This window comes from Armigeres subalbatus, chromosome 3 (genome assembly GCF_024139115.2).
Source record: "Armigeres subalbatus isolate Guangzhou_Male chromosome 3, GZ_Asu_2, whole genome shotgun sequence".
Classification (NCBI taxonomy): domain Eukaryota; kingdom Metazoa; phylum Arthropoda; class Insecta; order Diptera; family Culicidae; genus Armigeres; species Armigeres subalbatus.
The window spans coordinates 377,514,905-377,530,125 of NC_085141.1; the positions used below are offsets into that span (position 1 = coordinate 377,514,905).

At 40.8% G+C, this 15,221-nt stretch overlaps 1 protein-coding gene across 4 annotated transcripts in view; it reads left to right on the forward strand.

The window, feature by feature from the left end:
• LOC134226587 (neurogenic protein mastermind) overlaps window positions 1-15,221 on the forward strand; it is a 471,961-nt gene that overhangs the window by 297,808 nt on the left and 158,932 nt on the right. For 3 of the 4 annotated variants that reach the window (XM_062707446.1, XM_062707447.1, XM_062707448.1), the window contains one exon: window positions 6,362-7,984. In XM_062707446.1, coding sequence (XP_062563430.1) covers window positions 6,362-7,984 — 1,623 coding nt within the window. Of the gene's footprint in view, window positions 1-5,961; window positions 6,262-6,361; window positions 7,985-15,221 lie in introns of those variants that run through there. The other variant, XM_062707449.1, reaches the window with a different exon arrangement.

Genomic DNA, 15,221 nt, shown 5'->3' on the forward strand with positions numbered 1-15,221 from the left:
CGGTATTTTTTCTCCGGGTAATAAACGTAGTCCATCTTACTCCATTTAATCGGAGTCACTTTTATCCCAGCTATGCCCTCGTTAAAGCGTTCGATGTTGACCTTTTGGATACACTCATCTTCCGATTGATTTGTTGAAACAGATTTCGCTGATGGTACGGTGGCAAGGCTCTCAGCACTTAATACTTCTGGTAATTCCTCAGTTGTTGTCGATACATCTGGCAATTCCTCAGTTGCTGTCGTTTTCGAACTTCCTGCGCTCTGCTCAACCGATGATATACAGATTGCTCTTTTGTCAACGTTTAGACGGCAGGACGTGCAAATGCGTAAATTTGTATTCAATGTGGACATTGGAGCATAACCAGTCGCTTTCAGTTTATCTATGGTGCTTTCGGTGAGATTTCGTAACTCTTTTGAACACTTTTTTCCATCAAACGACCTACAACAGTTGAGAAAGCGGCTACTCATGTTGTTCGTAATATTTCAATAAACAAAATCACTTTTAAGTTTTTACTGACTAGTTTGGTGTCATTTGCTTGACTGAAGAAAAAAATTACTATAAGATCTTTAACAACCTTAGTAGTAGTAATTTTTTTGCTTTTTCGTGAGCATTGGCATTTGTTGTTGTTGAAGATACCCGTTTCCTCCCGATCATAAAGTCTATTCTCTAAGAGGTATATTTTTTGCAGGTAAACTATAGACGTACACGTGTATATAAATCTTTGATTTTGCAGCTTTTGTCTTAAAAATAACATTTCTGATATGTTTCTATCAACGTTATTATCAACAGGTTTCAACACTATTAAAAGAATTTTTCGCCAGTCACGTGCAATGAAAATTATGACACTATCAATACTTTTGATCACAACACTGGATCGTGTCTAAGTTTCTTATAGATGCTATGAATAATTAAATCAAAATATCATGAAAACAACTTGTTTAAATCACGTCCCTTAACAATAAAATCTGCATCAAACTGCAATTCTCGAAATAACTTACACAGAAAAATTTTTTTTACTAAATGTGAAAATTGTGAAATGTTTGAAATGTCATAACTTTTTGTTTATTAGTTTACCATCACCAAATTTTTATGGTAGATAGCTAATATAATGGACCGTTTTCCCTAAAAAATTACGTTCGAAAACAGATAGGGTTTTGAGATATTTGAGTTTTTGTGACAAAATGATATTTTTAAAGGCAAAAAAAATTTTTTTTACTGTGCACTTTTCTTAAGAATCACCATTTAGTTGTCTAACTTTGCTGAAAAAATCATAACAATCGAACATTCCGTTTTGCTGTGCAGCTTTTAAATATTTTTGAACCATTTTCACATACACCCTTTTGAAAAGTTAGTCGTGACTCAATATGAAGATTTGATATCGAAAATGACGATTTAGATGAAATTGAAAAACTGTGCAGAGTTTCAAATATTTTCGAAATGGTCGCTCAGGATCGACTGACATGCCCCCGTGGAATGCCTCTTTTGCCCTTTGGCTTTTGACCAAATTATGACTTATGAATTTTTGTTTTACTTTTTGTTTTTCGTTTTCCATTTTGAATTTTTTCACTTTTCGACATTTTTACTTTTACCACAGAAAACAGATATTGAGGCAACATCCGCAACTGTTGATTCAAATGGATTCAACATTAGGAATACAATTGGCAATCATATGGAGATGGCGCGATGAACAGTTACAAAATTTTCAACAAAAAAATAAAAACTTTTCACAAACAAAGCCAAAAAACAGCAATAAACAAATTTAAAAAAAATCCTCAAAAAATAAGAAAAAACTATAAAATTGACTTAATTATCCATGTACGATAAACGCCTCTAAAGAAGTGGTTGTTTTGTTATTATCTTTATTATAGAGATTTGCAGCCCTAGGCTTGCTCATCTCTGGAAAATTAGGCTTTTTGTATTTTTCCAATCAAATAATCATGTTTTCCATCCTGTTACTCTTTTAGTATTGCTATGCTTTGGCTGCTTTAGGCAAGCGTTTTTTTTTTATATGTTGCCTTATTCATGTCTTCCTATGCTTCTTATGTTGAACATGAAAATTTGAAAATTTCTTTTGATTAAGTAGAGAAATAGACAACAGGTTTTTGTTAATTTATTTGGATTATCCAGATAATATTTTTATCATATTACAAATACGATTTGAAATATTTTGATTTGCGGGCTGTGCGATCAGACATAATTTTTAGTGTCGGTTTATACTCGGAACCTAGCTCGAAGAATATCAATTAAATAAAGACATTTTATTGGCCATTCAAACATAGTAAGTAATGATAATTGGACAGCGGCTTGAATACGAGGCATTGTGGCTTAGCCGCATTGCAAATAGATTTTCAACAAAATCTCATATTTTTTTTAAATCGAATGATATTTTGTAGAAATCGCATGAAAAACAAAGCGGGTTTCGGTATACTAAAAAGTATTCTGGATTACAGCGGAAGTCCTATTTACATAACTCTCTAAGTAAATTATATTCTGGGATACTGTGTTAACAGATTCGATAGTGTGTTCGTTATATATTCCTTAGACTGTTAGCTGTTGACTGGTGACTTCCCTAGTAACATTTTGGTTTTATGCTGGTTTTAAAACACTCTTGAAGAGTAAATTATGTTACTCAAGAGCGTTTGAAAACTTAAAATGTTACATGGGTTAGGACCTTCGACTTTTGGCTTTCGAATAGAGGGCTTTAAAACTTTGGCCTTCGGATTTTAGGCCTTCAGAACTTTCGGACTTCAGGGTTTTAGGACTCCATGACTTAAGGATTTTAGTACTTCAGAACTTTAAGCGTTTAGTACTTTCGGAGTTTAGGACTTCAAAACTTTAGAACTTAGAGACTTCAAGAGCTTCAGAACTTTGGGACTTTGGGAATTCTAGACCTTTAAAGCTTTAAGACTTCAAGACTTTAGGACTTCAGGGTCAAGTTAAATGTATCAGAAACCTGTCGGCGTAATTTTTGTCGGCAAATGAGCTTTCGAGGTCATACCGAAACTAGTTCGAAAGCATTGAGCTGGCATAGACGGTGCGAATCAGCATGGCATTTTTTTCGCGTTTGTTTCTCCTGGATTATTTAAGATTGACATGAGGTAAAATTTATGTAGATCTCTTTTGTAAAATAATTGCCGAGTTAGTTCCTAAAAATGTTTTCATTTTATCTTAAACTATTTCCCGTGGCAATTTTGAACAACTTTTCGTGAAAATTACAAAGAGCTTTCCATAGAGTGTGTATGTGTCCAGTATTGTCCAGTACTATCAGCAGTGGTATTATGGAAGAAAACTGTCTGTAATAAAGTCAGCTTTAGCCCGAGAGTTAGAAGGTGTTAGCTCTACTGCAGCTCCAGTGACCCATTTCAGGCTGCCTGGCAACTCACGTCCAGTCCGTGATCACTTTCACTTGCAATAAGCCCCATCTGTTTATGCTACCATTATCAATTGGATATAAACAAACCTCTGGATTTTTAAAAGCAGCGCGCATTTAGTTTTGATGAACTGAACTGAGGAAGCGAAAGTCCACGAACAATTCACTTCACTCTTCCAAAGCTATTCTGATTTGTTATTGATCCATGCATATCTGATATTATCATACAGCCACATATATTTCATCAAAGAAATCCTCGTATATAAACTACTCAAACGATTTCGCGCACTCAATTAAGAAATACACTTTATTTATGGTCACTATACCCATTAAATTTCAAACTTCAGATCAATTATTATTTTTTCCAGTATTCAAAATATAAACATAAGTCGAATTTATTTCTTGTGGAAACGAACAAAAACGTGACAGCGAATTCAAAAGCAACCATCTGCGCGCATGGCTTGCTGGGATCGGACCAACAAAGAGCTTCCCATGATGCTGAACAAAATCTTGTAAATTATCTAATTTTCCTAATAAAAATAAAAAAAACCTGCTGGTGGCAATTGGATACAATTTTAGATGCAACTAGAATTGAAACTGTTTGGAATTTTTTCGCGGAGAATGCTCGTAGAATAGGCTTAATGTATCGGTTAACAAGAAAACTGAATCATAACACCTTTATAAACGAATTTGCTATCCGACCTCCAGGCTGCCGGTAAGGGCGCTGATCCAACAATTCAGGCTCTATCTGGAATAAGGGCGAATGTCGCAAGAGAGGATCCTCTTCGCCGACTTCCCCTCTTTTTAATAAAAGATACAAGCAGCGGATTTCACGATATACAACAATGCGAACTTGCATTCTGAAGTGATAAACTGCAAAGAAATCCTCTGCTTGTCACCTTTATTTAAAAGAGGGGAAGTCGACGAAGAGAATTCTCTCTTGCGACATTCGCCCCTTTTACCAGATAGAGCTTGAATTATTATTTTTCTCTGTCGCGCAAAGTATCGTTAGATTCAGAAAATTTGGTAAATTCTTCTAGCTTTGCGATGTTTCTCAGAAAGAAAGGTTTATCAGAAACTTCTTTTTTATTCTACCAAAAGCGAAATGTTGTAGTTTTGAAAATAATATAAAATTTTGGAGCTCAGAAGAAGCTTCAAACACTCATCGTACAGACATTTTAAAGCTTTTACGAGGCGTCACCTGATCTAATAAAACTGTATGTTATTTGCTTGCACAGGGTTTTTATTCGACGAAACAGAAAATACTTTTTTGTCGGCTAATTTTTCAAATCTGATGCTCTGACAGATTAGGTTGATATTTTTTTTTAGTTTCTAGTTTATCTATTATAAAATTGTACCTTCCCCAGCTCGTAATCAATCTAAAACACTGACAAGTTCCAACTGCTTATATTTGCGTGAATCACGCACAAGAATGACACCCATTAGTAAGTTAGAGAACATCCACGCTCTTCCAACCTAACAGCAATCTCAATCTACTACAACATTATTGCTTGCACTTGCAGCTGGACAGTCATTTCAAGGCAATCGCGAGAAATCGACTCTTTATTCCCTCGTCGGATCGCGTAAATAATATTGGCACAAATAGACATCGCACCCAATGAGTTCTCTTCAATTGCAAATTTGTCAAACAAGCGAGGGTACTCTGATGCTGAAAACGCTCATAGAACTTTATTTCAACGATGCGTTACCCTAGATTTAACATACGTCTGCTTGTCTGTGAAATAAAAATACGATCCGTTGTGCCGGTGGTGGATCTGCTTTCACGATCGACTCGCAAGCCATTTGTTTACATGCGGCGGGAAGTTTTTTTTTCTACTCCATCGGTTTGTTCCTTCCATTATTGTAAGTGTAATTCGCTGCGATAAGGGCATTGCATTCGTGTTGGCTGTTGTGTGTATGTCTGTGCTTTAGACTGGGTCGTGATTGCTCGTTTGAGAATAATGAAATGTTGTTTGATATATGATTTCGATAATTTCGATCCAAATTTATATTCAAAGTTGAATAAATTGATCAAACATTATTTTTCACCCAACAATTTCTCAATTCGGTTTTGGAAGCATTTTATTAGTTTCTTGAACTATAAATTCAGTAATACATTTTGTGAGCTTCGGTAGATAAACCAGGTCTGTTAAAAAGTAAAAAAAACGAAGGCGGAACCAAATACCATCTACAGAAACTATTTGAAGGTGTTTTTAGCTTTAGATTTTTAGTAAAATTTTCCTAGTAAGCCTAAAAGAGCACACTGTTACACATGATCAATTAAATCTAAAAAAACTCATTGAAAATAAGTATCTCTTAAGAGCCGCAGAGAATCAGCATAATGAAAAATTATTCCACAAACCTACAAGTCCACCCTACTGTGCACAGTCAGTTGTTGAGGCATCAATTTCAGGCAACCGACACACCATGCCAAGCAATGTGCAGTCATTTCGATTAGGTACCTTGCCTAGCAGATCGATCGTCTCGACGTGGTGGGTAGAAGTGAGGAATTATAAAGCCCTAAATTTGGGTTCGATTACAATACAGAGACAATACTCGATTTTTTCCAATGCGTTTTTAAAATTATACAGAAGCCGGTTCTTATTTTTCAAAACTCAAGTTCCAAAAGGAACGTAGTGCCACAAAATAAAATCCAAGAAAACCTTCTGCATTCGACGGTTTGCTCACTCGATGAAACAATGATCGGACTCACGCGGCTGACTGTAGATCGTCATCGCCGTCGTCGATTGGATTTTTTTGCTCACAGCCCGCTCAGTTTGCAATCAACTGGGACCGAAGACTAGCGATGAATCGTAGCTCGTGCCGTTGATAGCCGAGCCGGCAAAATGTACCTTCAAAGCACGGCCATCAAGGTTTTTGCAACCGACACGGTATATGATATGTAGCTTCATTGCTTCGAATCGATATTAAAAATAATCGTCGTTGATCTAATAGCATTTTTTTTCTCTCTTCATTTTATCCCACTTGCAGCAACAAAAATTCCTAAAGAGACCAGCAGACGACGTCGATTCCGCCTCCGACTCGTACGAACCACCGGTCAAGCTACAGCACAACGGATCGGAAAACCTTACCAAGTTCTCGGTGGAGATCGTTCAGCAGCTCGAGTTCACGACGTCGGCGGCCAACTCCCAGCCGCAGCAGATCAGCACCAACGTAACGGTGAAGGCCCTGACCAATGCGTCCGTCAAGAGCGAGGGTCCCAGCCCTGCCCAGCAGCAACAGCAGCAGTCGCAGCAGAGCCAACCGGGAGCGAACGGAGGCGGAAATGGTGGAGGAGGTCCCTCGGGAGGCGGCGCTGGAGGCCATCCGTCAGTGCCATCCCCACACATGCACGACCTTGGCCGCATTGTGGACTTCAAGCAGGAACCGGATACTAACGAGTTCGCCGATCTATCGGCAGCACTCGATAAGGACGCCGCTGCCAACGGACACTTCCCGGGTCTGTCCGATCTTATCGGAGACGATACCGACAATGGCAGCGACGCCTTCAAGGATCTCATCTCGGAACTCTCCGATCTGCCACGGGACTTCCTCAACTTTGACGACAAGCACCAAACCCAGCCACATCAGCATCAGCCACCCCACCACCACCAGCAGCAGCCACCCCTTCAGCAGCAACCTCCTCCTCAGCAGCAGATGCTACACGCTCAACAGCAGCAGCAGATCGAGGTGAAGCAGGAGGCCTGCATAAAGCAAGAGCACCCAAGCCCCGGAATGCTGGACAACATGGGCATCAAGCGGGGCAGCCCCGTGACGAACCAGTTCCCGAATGCCTTCGGTAACGACGGCCTTCCTCCGAAACGGGGCCCATACGGAAACCCCCAAAATGGTCCCATGTCTGAACTGTCACCAGCGGCTCAAACTCTCAAGCACATGGCCGAACAACACCAGCACAAAAATGCCATGGGCATGGGCTTCCCTCGAGGTCCTCAGCCCAACCAACAACGTCCGCCATACTCCGAGTTTGCACAGTTCGGTCCCGGTCAGGACTACATGAACAATCCGAACAATCCTGGCGGTCCGGGTGGGGTCGGCCCACAATTCCACAAAGGCAATGTGCCGCCATTCCCAGGTGCGGACATGATCAAGCAAGAACTGTACTCCCCGCAGAACGAATTCGATCTCAAACCGCAGATGGCCCGGATGCCACCGGGCATGGGTGGTCCAGTTCCCGGACAAAAGATGGGTGGCCCCGGCCCGGGCGGTTTCACCAAATCAAACCAACAGCAACAATACTCGCCATATGGATCGCCGGCTGGTGGTCTGCCCAACCACGGAAGTCCACACGGCCCGGGTTACATTCCACCAAGGGGCCCCGGTCCGGGAGGCGGAGTACCTCCAGGACCCAACAACGTTGCTGGTGCTGGGCCGGGTGGAGTGGGTGGTGCTACCGGTGCTACCGGAGGACCAGGTGGGCCTGGTGGTGGCGGAGGTGCTGGACAGCAGGCGAATGGTACCGGCGCCGGTGTACCTCCACGAGGTGGCCCCGGCGGCCCGATGGGAGGTGCCCCCCCGAACGCAACCATGCTGCAGATGAAGCAGACTCAGCAACTGCACATCAGCCAGCAGGGCCCGGGAGGGCATGGAATTCAGGTGAGTGGGAATTTTTTTATGTACTAGTTTTGAATTAGCTTAGACCGGGGGTTTATTCTGGGCTCTAATGGAATTGCCTAATCGGGGAATTTGGGAAGCAACTGAGAAGAAAAAACAGAAATCTTTATTATAATTCTGCACAAAACAAGAATAGAAGACTTGCTTTGACTTTTTCCAAGATCGTAGAGCTATGTTGCTGCCACTGCTTTAAATATGGGCGAAGAAATTGGCCCTTGAAGATTCGTTTTTTTTTTCAGGAAAAGATTTTCAATTTCTAAAGTAATATTTTTTAGGAAATAAAAAGATTTATATAAAGATGCCATGACAAGCACCATCATTAAAACAAAAAAGCAATCTTTGTAGGCTCCGAATAGAATTTTTTGAGCATATTCTGAGAGGAATCCCTTCAGGATTCTGAAAGAAATCCCTTCAGGATTCTGAAAGAAATCCCTTCAGGATTCTGAGAGGAATCCCTTCAGGATTCTGAAAAGAATCCCTTCAGGATTCTGAACGAAATCCCTTCAGGATTCTGAGAGGAATCCCTTCAGGATTCTGTGAGGAATCCCTTCAGGATTCTGAAAGAAATCCCTTCAGGAATCTGAGAGGAATCCCTTCAGGATTCTGAGAGGAATCCCTTCAGGATTCTGAGAGGAATCCCTTCAGGATTCTGAGAGGAATCCCTTCAGGATTCTGAGAAGAATCCCTTCAGGATTCTGAACGAAATCCCTTCAGGATTCTGAGAGGAATCCCTTGAGGATTCTGAGAGGAATCCCTTCAGGATTCTGAAAGAAATCTCTTTAGGAATCTGAGAGGAATCCCTTCAGGATTCTGAAAGAAATCCCTTCAGGATTCTGAAAGAAATCCCTTCAGGATTCTGAGAGGTATCCCTTGAGGATTCTGAGAGGAATCCCTTAAGGATTCTGAACGAAATCCCTTCAGGATTCTGAGAGGAATCCCTTGAGGATTCTGAGAGGAATCCCTTCAGGATTCTGAAAGAAATCTCTTCAGGAATCTGAGAGGAATCCCTTCAGGATTCTGAGAGGAATCCTTTCAGGATTCTGAAAGAAATCCCTTCAGGATTCTGAGAGCAATCCCTTCAGGATTCTGAGAGGAATCCCTTCAGGATTCTGAAAGGAATCCCTTCACGATTCTGAGTGGAATCCCTTCAGGATTCTGAACGAAATCCCTTCAGGATTCTGAGAGGAATCACTTCAGGATTCTGAGAGAAATCCCTTCAGGATTCTGAGAGTAATCTCTTCAGGATTCTGAGAGGAATCCCTTCAGGATTCTGAGAGGAATCCCTTCAGGATTCTGAGAGGAATCCCTTCAGGATTCTGAGAGGAATCCCTTCAGGATTCTGAGAGGAATCCCTTCAGGATTCTGAGAGAAATCCCTTCAGGATTCTGAGAGGAATCCCTTCAGGATTCTGAGAGGAATCCCCTCAGGATTCTGAGAGGAATCCCTTCAGGATTCTGAGAGGAATCCCTACAGGATTCTGAGAGGAATCCCTTCAGGATTCTGAGAGGAACCCCTACAGGATTCTGAGAGGAACCTTCAGGATTTTGAGAGAAACCTTCAGGATTCTGAGAGTAATCCCTTCAGGATTCTGAGAGGAATCCCCTCAGGATTCTGAGAGGAATCCCTTCAGGATTCTGAGAGGAATCCCTTCAGGATTCTGAGAGGAATCCCTTCAGGATTCTGAGAGGAATCCCTTCAGGATTCTGAGAGGAATCCCTTCAGGATTCTGAGAGGAATCCCTTCAGGATTCTGAGTTGAATCCCTTCAGGATTCTGAGAGGAATCCCTTCAGAATTCTGAGAGGAATCCCTCCAGAATTCTGAGAAGAATCCCTCCAGGATTCTGAGAGGAATCCCTTCAGGATTCTGAGAGGAATCCTTCCAGGATTCTGAGAGGAATCCCTTCAGGATTCTGAAAGGAATCCCTTCAGGATTCTGAGAGGAATCCCTTCAGGATTCTGAGAGGAATCCTTCAGGATTCTGGGAGCAATTTCTTCATGATTCTGGGAGCAATCCTTTAGGATTCTGGGAGCAAACTCTTCAGGATTCTGAGAGGAATCCCTTCAGGAGTTAGAAAAAAATCTCTTCAGGGTTCTGAGAGTGATCCCTTCAGGGCTCTGAGAGAAATCCCTTCAGTATTCTGTGAGGAATCCCTTCAGGATTCTGCGAGGAATCCCTTCAGGATTCTGTGAGGAATCCCTTCAGGATTCTGAGAGGAATCCCTTCAGGATTCTGAGAGGAATCCCTTCAGGATTCTGAGAGGAATCCCTTCAGGATTCTGAGAGGAATCCCTTCAGGATTCTGAGAGAAATCCCTTCAGGATTCTGAGAGGAATCCATTCAGGATTCTGAGAGGAATCCCTTCAGGATTCTGCGAGGAACCCTTAAGAATTTGTTCAACATTCTGAGAGGATTTTTTCACAACTAGTTCAAAAACTTCCAAGATTTAGAAAAGATTTGAATGGAAAATCTTTTCTGGATATAGAGAAAAAATTATTGCTCTCAACCGTTTTTAAAATCTGATTGGTTTTCTATTTGGTCTTAGGTAATCGATTATTTGCTATCTCAGTGAAATTCCAATCACCAAATTGAACAGATAAGGAAACACTCTGCAGCCAATTTGCACTAATTCACGCACTCTAACCCCCACGTTCAAAATTCATAAATCGAACGGCCTGGACTCAATTTCATCCCAGCCTTCGCTTCTTTCCCTGTCCTCTTTTAGAAACGTGAGCGGAAAACTAGCCCGAGTTTGCCCAATGAGTGGGACAACCCAAAGCGGAAGTTTTAATAGCCTTTCCGAGACCCTTATAATTCATTTTTATTGCTTGGACCCTCGCAGATGGTTGTTGGCCGGATCCGGGCTCCATAAGAATATCGATCCGTAGATTTTGAAAAATTGAATTGAATTAGGAGCGTGACTAAGATTAGAACATCATTGTTCTATAAACTGTGGAAATGATGTTCGCAATTTCCAATTAGGGTTGTACCGAAATAACGTCGAGAGCATCAAATTTCACGCTTCATTATTGCGATGGCTGCTCGGTACTGCTGCGAACATCGAAACTAACAAGCATCTCTGACGTTCATATCTCCCTGTCCTTAGCTTTTTGTGGTGTCTTCGAACTGACACCACTCAATATCCCACTGGATTGCCCGAACAAAGCACGTCCTCAGTGCACTACTGGAGATATATTAAATTTGTTTTTATTTACAATCCTTTGCTGGTCATTTCGCCTCCCAGGAGCACACAGAGAAGTTTTTGCCACCCATCGGCATCGCCAGCAACAATCGGGTCACGAAGTGAGTGAGTTAGAGAGACTCCGCTCAAGGAATTCCTAGGAGTCCATGATTGGCGCTTGCTGTGGAACTCCGGCGCCATGCCATGCCTCGCTTGTTGAGTGCAAGCAAAATTGAAGACGATCTCACTCAGCTTCTTCAAGTTACTCATTCATTGTATGGTTTTGAAAAGTGAGGATGTGCGTGCGTGCAATCATGTGAGTACGAACGTGAGAGTACTTCAGAAATGCATAGAATATTAGATCAGGCCATTCTCCGTACCGTGCAAAAGTAATTTCTATCCCGGAAGGCCCATAATTTCAAATTAGTAATAAATTTTATCACACTCATATCCCCGTTCTCAAACTCCTGCATGTGGGTTGCTTTCGTCTCACACCAGCAGCGAACGGGGCTTGGTTTGATTTTCGATCCGTTGCATTGCCAGAGAGGTGAAAAAAGCTCTCAACGATATTGAACATAATTCCCGTGACTGTCGTCGCCATCTGCCACACCATCGCATCGCCATGCCATCGACAATGACGACCGACCCAGTAAACACAAAACCGTACGAAGCACAACCAACCATCCCCACCAAGAAAGTCTGCCGAGGTGGGCCAAGCTCACGGGAGAAACATAATCTCTTTGCTTGTTACCCCCCTCGGCTCTCGAGAGCTTCACGATATTCGATAGGATGTCCAGATCCGGTTCAGTTCCTCACCGAAAGGAAAAGAAAAATCCTAAGTACTTATGGCATTTTTCAGAATTCGTACCGAAGAGTGCCATTCTAGTTCTTCGTTCTGAATATCTGAAATTGGAGTAGCTTCCTAATGAGTTGCAGCTGATCGAACTACAACCTTAGACATTTTCAGATAAGACCCCTTTTAAACATTCTTTTCAAGACCGCGGATCCGGGTCTGACGGCGATCTGAAGCTGACTTTTCTCTCTCCGTCTCTCGAGTCGGTAAATGCAGTCGCCGGATGGGTGGCGGAGTCGCGGATGATGGCAGAATCCATTCACTCGCAGTTTTACGATTATTGCTTATAAGCGAGACCCTGGCTGCTCGTCGACGGTTGAGGTTTCTTCATCATCATCGATGTCGTACCCGTAATGGAGCGGAAGGTGGTCGGCGCGGTTACGCTCGCTGGAAGGCAGAAGCATTCTAATTTTCTCGTTTTACAGTTCGTTCTTTGCCGAGCGTGGAAGATGATCTTCGGCGTATGTTGCTGGTCGATATGGTTACTCAAATTGAAGGAACAAGTAGATCCGCTTTTTCACACACGTAACTAAGGGATATCTGATAATGAAAAAAAATTCTAACGGAAGAAGGCTGCGTCAAAAAAGTACTCCATTCAACATGATCCAAGAAAAAACATCACAGGATTCTCGCTTGAGCAATTCTGTCGTGAACCCAAAGAAATAATTTGTGACTCTCAATGGAATGCATTGATTGTGTTTTAAAATTCCGTGCATGAAATCTTCAAAATTCAAAGCTTACTTTTGAAATTCAGAAAAATCTCTTAGCATTTTTGGAAAAAGCTTCAAGGAAAGTCTAACGATCAGCAGAACTGTTCAACTAGGATTTTGACATTATCATGAAAGGTTTTTTTAAATTTCGAAAGAAGAACTTGAGCACAATCCAATACTGTACAAAAACCAGAAAAAATTAACTGGATATGAAAATAACCTTTCAAATTTTTGATGAAATTTTCAAGAAAATCCTTTCAGGATTTCAAAGAAAATCTTTTCAGGATTTCGAGGAAAATCCTTTCAGGATTTCCAGGAAAATCGTTTCAGGATTTCGAGGAAAATACTTTCAGGATTTCGAGAAAAATCCTTTCAGGATTTCGAGGAGAATCCTTTCAGGATTTCGAGGAAAATCCTTTCAGGATTTCGAGGAAAATCCTTTCAGGATTTCGAGGAAAATCCTTTCAGGATTTCGATGAAAATCCTTTCAGGATTTCGAAGAAAATCCTTTCAGGATTTCGCAGAAAATCCTTTCAGGATTTCGCAGAAAATCCTTTCAGGATTTCGCAGAAAATCCTTTCAGGTTTTCGCAGAAAATCCTTTCAGGATTTCGCAGAAAATCCTTTCAGGATTTCGCAGAAAATCCTTTCAGGATTTCGCAGAAAATCCTTTCAGGATTTCGCAGAAAATCCTTTCAGGATTTCGCAGAAAATCCTTTCAGGATTTCGCAGAAAATCCTTTCAGGATTTCGCAGAAAATCCTTTCAGGATTTCGCAGAAAATCCTTTCAGGATTTCGCAGAAAATCCTTTCAGGATTTCGCAGAAAATCCTTTCAGGATTTCGCAGAAAATCCTTTCAGGATTTCGCAGAAAATCCTTTCAGGATTTTGAAGAAAATCCTTTCAAAATTTTGAAGAAAATCCTTTCAAAATTTTGAAGAAAATCCTTTCAGGATTTCGAAGAAAATCCTTTCAGGATTTAGAAGAAAATCCTTTCAGGATTTCGAAGAAAATCCTTTCAGGATTTCGAAGAAAATCCTTTCAGGATTTCGAAGAAAATCCTTTCAGGATTTCGCAGAAAATCCTTTCAGGATTTCGCAGAAAATCCTTTCAGGATTTCGAAGAAAATCCTTTCAGGATTTCGCAGAAAATCCTTTCAGGATTTCGCAGAAAATCCTTTCAGAATTTCGCAGAAAATCCTTTCAGGATTTCGCAGAAAATCCTTTCAGGATTTCGCAGAAAATCCTTTCAGGATTTTGAAGAAAATCCTTTCAAAATTTTGAAGAAAATCCTTTCAAAATTTTGAAGAAAATCCTTTCAGGATTTCGAAGAAAATCCTTTCAGGATTTAGAAGAAAATCCTTTCAGGATTTAGAAGAGAATCCTTTCAGGATTTCGAAGAAAATCCTTTCAGGATTTCGAAGAAAATCCTTTCAGGATTTCGGAGAAAATCCTTTCAGGATTTCGGAGAAAATCCTTTCAGGATTTCGGAGAAAATCCTTTCAGGATTTCGGAGAAAATCCTTTCAGGATTTCGGAGAAAATCCTTTCAGGATTTCGGAGAAAATCCTTTCAGAATTTCGCAGAAAATCCTTTCAGGATTTCGCAGAAAATCCTTTCAGGATTTCGCAGAAAATCCTTTCAGGATTTCGGAGAAAATCCTTTCAGGATTTCGGAGAAAATCCTTTCAGGATTTCGGAGAAAATCCTTTCAGGATTTCGGAGAAAATCCTTTCAGGATTTCGCAGAAAATCCTTTCAGGATTTCGCAGAAAATCCTTTCAGGATTTCGCAGAAAATCCTTTCAGGATTTCGCAGAAAATCCTTTCAGGATTTCGCAGAAAATCCTTCCAGGATTTCGCAGAAAATCCTTCCAGGATTTCGCAGAAAATCCTTTCAGGATTTCGCAGAAAATCCTTTCAGGATTTCGCAGAAAATCCTTTCAGGATTTTGAAGAAAATCCTTTCAAAATTTTGAAGAAAATCCTTTCGGGATTTCGAAGAAAATCCTTTCAGGATTTCGAAGAGAATCCTTTCAGGATTTCGAAGAAAATCCTTTCAGGATTTCGAAGAAAATCCTTTCAGGATTTCGAAGAAAATCCTTTCAGGATTTCGAAGAAAATCCTTTCAGGATTTCGAAGAAAATCCTTTCAGGATTTCGAAGAAAATCCTTTCAGGATTTCGAAGAAAATCCTTTCAGGATTTCGAAGAAAATCCTTTCATGATTTCGAAGAAAATCCTTTCAGGATTTCGAAGAAAATCCTTTCAGGATTTCGAAGAAAATCCTTTCAGGATTTCGAAGAAAATCCTTTCAGGATTTCGAAGAAAATCCTTTCAGGATTTCGAAGAAAATCCTTTCAGGATTTCGAAGAAAATCCTTTCAGGATTTCGAAGAAAATCCTTTCAGGATTTCGAAGAAAATCCTTTCAGGATTTCGAAGAAAATCCTTTCAGGATTTTGAAGAAAATCCTTTCAGGATTTCGAA